Raw genomic sequence first — 10,520 nt, 5'->3', positions numbered from 1 at the left:
GAAGAATGGGGTTTAAATAGGTGTTCAACATTAAACCCACATTCTTCTTGAAAATTTAAGAGCCAACGTATGCATTAGACTCTTTGTTTTTCCAAGGTGTCACCCAAGATGACCAATGAAATTTCCTCTTTTCTTTTTTTATTTTTCTTTTTCCAAAATAAAATTAATTGAAAGACTGCATTGCCCTTTTAGATGACCCATTCATTAATTGAATAATAGCTAAATAGGTCATCTGAAAATTTAGAATAAGCCCAAAATGTCATTTTAGATGACCTATGTTTTATTCATTAATTGAATAAATAATGAATAAAATTTGATTTTTGGGGTTTTGTATTTTTGGTAGGGTCCCATAAGAACACTTGGATAAAAAGATCATGGATGGTTAAGATAAATCTTAACCATTTCTATTGGACCGGGTCAAAATTCATTAGGCCATCAAAATTTGGTCTAAATCAACTCAATTCAATCAAAAATTGGGTCATTTGGACCAATTAAAAAATAACATAAACAAAGACAAACTACCTAAAATAAAAACAAAAAATATAAGAAAAAAAACCTTACTATATAGTATATGAGTAAAATAAACACGTCGAAAATTAGGTGTTCACAAGTTCCTAAAACCTTGAGTAATGTTGTCAAGTATTAAATTTTGAATTCAAACCTTAATTTTTGGAATTGGGTATTGTATTGATTGACTCACCTTTTAAGGAAATTGTAGTGGGTGTTGTTGATTCTAGAAAGTAATTGTGAATACTTGTTTGATTATAGATTGTGTGGCTTTGAAAGTGAATCGGACGGGGGAGACTCAACTTTTGAAGTGATTGTTGATTGTTTTAAGGCAACTGGCTTCCTAAACATTGGATTCTGATTGAATTCGTATGCTTCCTTCGTTGCTTGCGTGTTGGGAGTAATGAAGATGAGGTGAAGGGTTTAAATTGTCCACTTGTAACTTCCTTATACAATAGCGAAATGGCCCGATATTTTTTTTCTAAATGTCTTAAATATTGATATTGACCTACTCATTTAATCGAAACTCAACTTAGTGTTCATTTGCCCAGTAAAATATTATTCCTCCTTGATAAACAACTATTTCATCTCGATTTAGCGAAAATACCCAAAACCTTAATGATCAGTTCTACAATTCATGATCAAACTTTCTAAAGTTCCGAAATAATTTTTTGTCTTCAAAAATAATAACGAACTTTTTAGTTGGCACAATTTGTTGAAACAGTGTCAAAGCACCCAAAAAGCTTTAGAAACTTATAAAAGCTCATTCAAAAAGTTTTGTACACAAACCAAATATGCTACTAGCTTGGAATAATATTTTGGACTTAAAACATCCAAACAAGGTCATCCTAACCCAATGTTGACCAAAGTCAAAGTTTAACTTAAGAATTTCCAAATTTCCAAATAAGGACATGTAACTCATTCAAAAGCTTCATGAACTGAATCAAACCTTAAACTAGACCAAATATCACCATTTAGACTTAGTAGAATCATCAAAACTCAAAAATGACCTTGCTAACTCAAATGTTAGCTAAAATCAAACTTTAGCCTTAACTTTTCCTACATCTTGTCTAATAGCTCAAAATCAAACCGAAAGCCTTGAGACCCAAACAAATATTAGATTTATGCAAAAAACTACATTCCAAAGCTAATAGAACTATCAAAATTCTATTATGAGTTTGCTATCACCAAATATTCACTTTGGTTAACTATCGTATGCTTTAAACTTTCAAAACACAAACTCTTTCAAAACTCATCTAAACATCGCAGGACCTGAGCCAATAGTCCTACTAACCCAAAGTCATGTTTCAGAGCTGATAAAACTGAGAGAATTTCATTCCTAGACTTGGAACTCCAAATGTTGACTAAAGTCAACCATTTCAACTTTAAAGATTCCAAAACTTAAAAACTTCCAAAAATCTCAACTTTACGATACAATATCAAATCTAAATTCAAAAACTGATAAAACATGATTCGAGACGACAATCAGGAGGGGTAAAATGATAATTTTCTAAAAAATAATCCAAAAAAACGACCTTTAAGGTCATTGCACAGACTAAATATCTCACATAAGTTAGAACAAAAGGGGTATTTACTTATCAAAATATGGAACACCTCGACAAAATTCATGGCTATGTCACCCATTATATCATGCCAATGCAAAGATTATAGTAATTCAATAGATATCTTGACGCGGAGAAAGAAATTTAAGATTGGTCAATTTTATTTAATATGACATTTCAATTTTTGTTAAATGCAATAAATTTTTTTCTAAAAAATCTCAAAAAGCCAAATTTGCTTCTTTATATTATCCTCATTTCTTCACTCACTTGCAATATTTGTCTTTTATTGATTTCTGAAAACACCATTAATGGAGGTTGAAAGTATGCAGAATTACAGAGAGAAGAACAAAGAAGAAAATAGAGCGTCTTATTGAGTTCAATGAATTTACTGTTACATTGAAAAGTCAGCCTTTACATTGTAGTTCAATATCTATTTATAGACTATTGTATTGTAACTACTTTCTTAACTAACTATAGAAGCTTCTAGAACTTTCCTAACAACTTTAACTGACTCACACCATACAGCTTGTTCAATCACCTAAGTTGATCAACACTCCCCCTCAAGCTTTATGGTTGAAACACATTCTTCATTCCAAATTTGCTCAACAAGTTGGTGTGTTGTATCTTGCCCAGACTTTTAGTTAGTAGATCAGCCAGTTGATCCTTAGTGTTTATGTGTTGAGTTTTCAACATGCCTTGGCAGATTCTTTCTCTAACAAAATGACAATCAATGTCAAAGTGTTTTGTTCTCTCATGAAAGATTGGGTTAGCTGCAATTTGGATGGCTGCCTTGCTATCACAAATCATATTTACTGGAGTGGTTATCTCGATTCCCAACTCTTTGTATAATCATATCAACCAAGTTATTTCAATTGTACATGCTGACATGCTCCTGAACTCAACTTTAGCTGAGCTCCTTGAAACTGTCTCATGTTTCTTTGATTTCCAAGAAATAAGTCCTTTTCCAAATTTAACCAAGTATCCTGTAACTGATTTCCTAGTTTCCATACATGCTCCCCAGTCAGAATCACAGTAAGCTGTAAGTTTAGAAGTGTCTCCTGCAGGCATTAACAAACCTAATCCAGGTGCTTCTTTGATGTATCTAACTACTCTAAGAGTTGCATTCATATGTGACTGTTTAGGACAATGCATAATTGACTCAAGACTTGTACTGAGAAGGAGATATATTGTCTTGTCATAGTGAGATATAAGAGACTTCCTACGAGTCTTTGATATTTTGTAGTGTTTGTTAGTATGTTGTCTCCTTCAGCTATCCCTTCATTAATATGCTCATCATATTGAACTGATATGAGCTTTTGATTCATCTCTAAAGGTGTACAGGTTGGTTTTGCTCCCCCTAAGCCAGACTCAGATATCAATTCTAATGCATACTTTCTTTGTGACATGAGTATGCCTTTGTTGGACCTGGAGAACTCAATTCCCAAAAAGAACTTTAACTCTCCCAAATCTTTCATTTTGAACTTTTTCTTAATATCCAGTCTAGTGTTACATAAGAGTTGTTGATTGCTCCCAGTTATAAGCAGATCATCTACATAAACCAATACCACAACAATGTCATTTTCAGTGTGCTAAGTGTACAATGAATAGTCATAATGACTCTGCTTAAACCCCATATCTACCAAGGCTTCTGTCAGCTTCATATTCCATTGCCTTGGTGCCTGCTTAAGTCCATATAAAGACTTATATAGTATGCAGACCTTGTGAGTCTCCCCCTGTTTGGCAAACCCGCTAGGAATAACCATATAGCCTTCCTCAAGAAGATCACCATTGAGGAAGGCATTATGAACATCCATCTGATATATATACGAACCTTTAGATGCTGCAAGAGCCATAATAGATCTAACAGTCACCATTTTGGCAACATGACAGAAAGTCTCCCCATAGTCAAGACCTTCCTTCTGGCTGAACCCATGTGCAACTAATATGGCTTTAAATCTTTCCACAGCTCTTGAGGAAAGGTATTTGATTTTGTAAATCCACCGACACCCAATAGGCCTCTTGCCAGGTGGTAAACCCACAATAATCTATGTGTGATTGCTTTCTAATGCATCAATCTCCAACTGCATTGCTTTGACCCAAGCAGGATCAGCAGCAGCCTGATAAAAAGAGACTGGCTCATATAGAGCTGAGTATGCTTGAAGAACATGTTGGTAGGACTAAGATAAATGTGAATAAGAAAGTTGATCAACAATAGATAGGAACATGTATTGCCTTCGGGTTGAGTAACAAAATCTTGCATCCATAGAGGAGGCTTACTGGTTCTGCTAGATTTTTTGGTGGGAACAGGTAAAGCAACCAGTGGTGACTGAACTGGAGATACTAGACAAAGACCAACAGTGATAGAACTATCAGGTGGTGGGACACAATCAGCAGTTGGTGAGACATATACAGTGTTCCAGGACTGGAAATATAAGATTGGATGATTCTTGGACATGTTTAAAAGGAAATATGTGTTCTTGAAATACCACATGTCTGCATACAAAAATGGAATGAGCATGGAGATCAAATAATATATAGATTTTCTGTGTTGAAGAATACCCCATAAACACAGCAGAGATGGCTCTAGAGGAGAACTTGTCCAATACTCTAGGACATGCAGCATAACAAAGACACCCAAATACCCTTAGATGTGACAAGGATGGAGGATACATGTATACTTTCTCATATGGAGACTGAAACCCAAGTAACCTTGAAGGAAGCCTGTTCAAAATATAGACTGCAGTAGAAACATACTCACCCCAATACCTGAGGGGGATAGAGCCTGAAATCTGATGGACCTAGCTATATTCAGAATGGTCATGTGTTTCCTCTCAACTACCCCATTCTGTTGAGGGGTATAAACACACGAGGATTGGTGGGAAATGCCAAGTTCACTTAGTAAGGGCTGAAAGTTGTGACTGAAGAACTCAGAGCCATTGTTTGTTCTAAAAATTTTAACACTTGTTGAGAACACATTTGTAACTTGAGTAAAGAACTGTTTGAGCACAACTATGGTGTCAGCTTTGGAGTTTATCAAAAAAATCCAAGTATATCTACTAAAATCATCTACAACTGTAACAAAGAATCTTTTTCCATTATAAGTGGGAACTTTGTAAGGTCCCCATATATCACAGTGCAACAATTCAAACACAGAATTGGACATAGTAATGCTTAAAGGAAATGGAAGTTGTGTGTGCTTAGCAATAGGACACATTGTGCAATGAGAATGATCTTTTCCTCCTAAAGACCTAAAAAACTCATGTCTCTTTATTATGTCAAGAGGTGCATGTCCTAACCTCTTGTGCCATACATCAACTGAGTCAAAAGTAACATGCGCATCACTTGACTTAGTAACATTCTTTACAGAGTTTGTTTCACTAAGACTCCTACTATTATTCACCTGCTTCTTTGGAGCTTGAGTTGGTCCACCTTTTAGTATGTAGAGTCCATGTTGTTCCTTACCAATCCCCTTCACCTGACTATTTGAGAGATCCTGAAACACAGAGAAGTCAGGAAAGAATGCTACCATGCAATTAAGCTCCTTAGTGATCTTGGACACAGATAGTAAGTTAACTTTGAAGTCAAGCAGGTATAATACATTTGATACAGGCTGGTTTGTAAACAAGAATGTGCTACTAATATGAGAGACAACAATAGTGTTACCATTAGGCAGATAAACCTTATTGTGGGCATCAGTAATAGATACAGTACTAGTGTCTAATATGTCAAGATTTGAGGTGATGTGATGAGTAGCTCCAGTGTCTACTACCCATTCACCTGCATCATATGAACACAAAAGAGCAGAAGTATGTATACTTGCATCTACAAAGGCCACCTTGGCAGAAGATTTTGTTGTGTTATCACCTCCATTCTTGGATAATAGTTGGAGAATTTGTTAATACTGGCCCTGAGTGATAAATCCTCCAGAAGTTTGAGCTGTAGTTGAAGAAGTTCTTGACTCAGTGCTGAGAGGTGTATCAACCTGATTAGCATAAGCTCCAGTAGTCTGGCCTTTCCTCTTTGACTTAAAATCAGTTGGATATCCAACAATTTTGTAGAATTGTTCCTTAGAGTGAACCTTGCAACCACAGTGATCACATTGCAACAAATGCCTCATATTTTTGTAACTACCAGATGAGCTTGCACTACTATTGTTGTAACTTCCACTTGCACCTGAGCTAGTACTAGAACTTCCTCCTTTCAATGTGCTTGAACCTGTGTGAGAGTTTGAATTCCTATTATTGTACATGATTGTGCCTTCAATTACACCAGGTCCTGAGTTAAGTGAATTCGAATTCACTAGACTTCTCTGACACTTTTGGTCCATAAGAAGAGCATAAGCTTTGTTCAAGATGGGAATAGGACTTATCATGAGAATATGACTTCTAAGTGATGAATATGACTCATTCAAACCCATAAGAAACTGAAGAAGTCTCTGATACTCACAATGTTCACCAAACTTTCTTGATTCTGGACAAGGACATGAGGGACAGGGTGTGAGAGCATCATACTCATCCCAGAGGTCTCTTAGTTTGGAGAAGTAGTCAGCAATTGCCATTGTGCCTTGAGTGAGAGTGTGAATCTCTTTGTGTAAATGAAATATCCTAGATCTGTTTACAGTATCGAACCTTTCTCTCAGATCCAACCATACCTTACGAGCATCAGATGCATAGACAACTGAACTTAGAAGTCCAGGTCGAACAACATTCATTATCCAGTATAAAACTACAACGTTACATTTTTCCCACTGATCATGTAACACAGGTTCAAACATGGATTTAGGAAATCTTCCATCAACAAATCCTAACTTGTTGCGTCCTATAAGTCCAATCCTAAACGATTTACTCCAAAGTGCATAGTTCTCAGATCTAGTTAATTGAAGAGAGATCAAGGAGCTACCTGGAGTGTCTGTGTGTTGAAGAAACAGTGGATGATTGTGGTCGATCACTGGAAACGATGCCATGATTGTAATCCCAGCACTTGTACCTTCAGTAGTTGATTCAACTGCCATTTGTAGAACCTAGATTGCAGCTAAATTTGACCTTTGATACTTCCTTGCGAGTCACCTTTGAACGGAGATGAACTCTAAGCATCCAGTGGTAAAAGCTACAACAAAATTAGTCTTCGATCAATGACTCTGATACCATGAAAACACCATTAATGGAGGTTGAAAGTATACAGAATTACAGAGAGAAGAATAGAGTAGAAGAGAAGAGAAGAGAGCATTTTATTGAGTTCAATGAATTTACTATTACATTGAAAAGTTAGCTTTTACATTGTAGTTTAATATCTGTTTATAGACTACTATATTGTAACTACTTTCTTAACTAACTATAGAAGTTTCTAGAACTTTCCTAACAACTTTAACTGACTCACGCCATACAGCTTGTTCAATCACCTAAGTTGATCAACAATTTCTCCGTACAAGTCTTGTGATATATCTTTTATACAAAACGAGAATCTAAGAACCTTTTCCAATTATTGATTTCAAGTTTTTGCGAAGTGATTTTTACTTTTTGCGATACATCATGGTAATTTATTCGGTTCTCTCTCGTCCTCAATTCCATTACTTAGCAGACTTTTTGGAGCAACCGTAGCAAAGCTTTCAATCGTTTTTAATGTTTCATATAGGAATCATGATCAATTTTACTTTTTGTTAATTCTATATGTTTCTAAATAAACCTCTATCATGAAAAAAAAAGAAGTAAGATTATATTGAGTCATTTATTTTTCGTAATAAACTCTGAAATAGTATCATACCAACAAACAAACAAGTACACCTAAGCATCTATAGACTTTATCACCTTCTATGAAAGGTGTTAAGAGCTTATATACCTCAAAAAAACAACTAATTACAATCATCATGTATCAGATAACTATATTTTTCATCTCTCTTTCAATTTTTAAAGATATCTACTCTCTCATAGAAGAAATTTCAGTCATTTTCAATGTTTCCTATAGGATGATCAATTTTACTTTTTGTTAATGATATACATCTCTAATAAAACTTTATCATAAAAAAATCCTCATATTTATGGTTTCAATATAGATTTATAGTCATGTGGTATATTTAAGATAGAAGGTAGTGATGGCAAGATGTTTGTGAAGGCAATAAACTATAAATTGAGGCTACCTTCTACTCTAAGTGCCTCTATATAGGGCACCAATGCCAACTCGAAACTCAAAAATAGGCAGGAGGAGCTATAAAGCACCAAATGTAGGGACATTAAGCAAAGGGACCAAGTAGAGGAATGTACAAGCTAAAAATCATATGGCCAAGCAAGTTTGGAAAAAGAAATCTCAAATTAAGAAATCCAATGATGTGTCAAAGTAATTGGATAAATTAATGAGAGGTGATAGAGACTCAAAGACAACATATCTCACCTTAAGGACATAAGTAGATAAAAGACAAGCCAGCAGTAAAATAAAAGAGCAGTAAAAGTATCTATAGAGGATACTAACAATAGTTATGACCCACTTGATGAGAGTGCCCTAAAAATTATGATCCTAACAACTTTTGAAGCCATAGGCAAAAGGAGTAGGGAAATTGTGGTTAAGGAGCACGACCCTTCAAAATTCCATAGATGAAAAAAGTACCTTGAAATATAAAGGGATTGAATAAGTTTTATAAGTTAAAAAAAGTTCATCAAAATTATTAGTAGGGGGGGAAATCCATTTTAGCTATTGTATAACATAAAAAAGTAAAGAATAAGGTTGCAAGAATTATAAGAAAAATGTTGCCACCACAACTATGATCATGCTAGTAAGGGAGATATTGGTAGTTTACAATGCTCATGAGATTGATGTAGTTGTGTTGAGGACTAATTTCCAATTTACACATTGCTCAATCAATGTACTTGAGCAAAATACTAGTTTTGACTTTACTGCCATTTGTGGACAACATAATATAGAGCATAAGAGGACTCCTAAGATGGTCTAAAAATATTTGACAAAGGTGGAAAGATTTATTTACATAAGCAAATAGTCATGCTCATAGCAAGATTGATAGGGCGCTTGTCAAATTATTTTTGATAATTTAACTAAGTAACCTCACCTTGATGTTGTGATCATGAACCCACCTATATCTGACCATACTCTTGTATGCATCAAACTTACACAACCATGGTCACAAGGAGCTAAACTTTTTAGGTTTCTAAACCACCTTGCTAACATAAGGCGATACAATAACTTATGGAGCTATAAGAACATATGAGAATGAAGGCCTAACCACTTGCTTGAGTTATTTGAAAAAATAAATATTGCAAAGGATAGATGAAAGAAAGGGTGAATATTGACGAGAGCATACAAACACAAAAATTTATAGTGAAAATAGATGAGGTTGGGAGACTCAACGTTTGATTATTTTTTTTGTAAATATCAAAAGTAGACAGTCTCATAATCAAATTATAATGCTCGTGGATGATTATGAGACTCTACTCATTATGAGGCTAAAATGAGTACAAACTACAAAATAAACTAAAGAAGTATAGACTTGTCTCGAATACGAAAGACTAGACAAAAACTATATATAGATGGAGATGAGCCAAACTAGGATGTCATCAGCTCACCCTCTATCTCCAGAAGTCCCCACTATTGCATAGAAGTCAAGATGTCGGCTGGCACCAGGGGCGGATTTATGTAGGACGAAGGGGGTTCATCCGAACCCCCTTCGTCGAAAAATTACACTATATATATAAGATTAAATTTTTAATATACGTGTATATATATAGTACTGAACCCCCTGAACATACACCAAAGGCGTAGCTCAGTGGCGTTGGGGGTTCAGGAATTCGCTCTACTGCACGTGAGGTCGCGTGTTCGAATCCGGGCAGAGGCTGTTTGGAAATTTAGGATTTATTAGTTTAATCCCTAATTATAAAGTCAAATATTAAAAACTTTTTCTTCTTTATTCGACAGTTTAATCCGACCCGTTTATATCCGATTCGACCCGTTTAATTTATTTGTGGATATTATTTACGTGATTATTTTTTTTTTTGAACCCCCTTGATGAAAATCCTCCCTCCGCCACTGGCTGGCACTGGGATAAAAAACAGATGTAGAGTGTAGCATGAGTACCAAAACAACTGGTACCTAGTAGGCATCATAGGCCGACTGAGCTTAGAAAGCAAATACATAGTGAAAAGCGAGGAAATAAACAGTAGCTAGAGGTCATATAAACGGAACAATATCGGAAAGTCTAACTATACACCTCGATAATCTAGTAGGAGTAGAGAGATAAGGTAAAGCAGTTATCTATAACCTAACTGGATCCCTATAAGCTCAGAAGGTACACTCGTGCGTAATTGAAAGGTAAACAATTCAAATGGACCTTCATAAGCCCGATGAGTACACAAAAGAGATAATGATATCCCTAGCTATGAAACTAAAACTGTCGACCCAGACTCGAACCACGGCGAAGGCACCCTGAAGAACCCAATAGTACCATGACAT

The 10,520-nt window shown here is 35.3% G+C and overlaps 1 protein-coding gene across 1 annotated transcript; it reads right to left on the bottom strand.

Annotated features, from left to right (window-relative positions):
- Window positions 1–2,918: 2,918 nt before the first annotated feature.
- LOC125877626 (uncharacterized mitochondrial protein AtMg00810-like) lies at window positions 2,919–3,943 on the bottom strand. Its single transcript, XM_049558860.1, has 3 exons — window positions 3,788–3,943; window positions 3,293–3,658; window positions 2,919–3,203 (listed from the first exon to the last, which is right to left on the bottom strand). Exons 1-3 carry the CDS (start codon window positions 3,941–3,943, stop codon window positions 2,919–2,921), a joined length of 807 nt encoding a protein of 268 aa, XP_049414817.1.
- Window positions 3,944–10,520: the final 6,577 nt, after the last annotated feature.

Source organism: Solanum stenotomum, chromosome 9 (assembly GCF_019186545.1).
Source record: "Solanum stenotomum isolate F172 chromosome 9, ASM1918654v1, whole genome shotgun sequence".
NCBI classification, from domain to species: Eukaryota; Viridiplantae; Streptophyta; class Magnoliopsida; order Solanales; family Solanaceae; genus Solanum; species Solanum stenotomum.
This window is presented reverse-complemented; position numbering and strand designations above follow the sequence as displayed.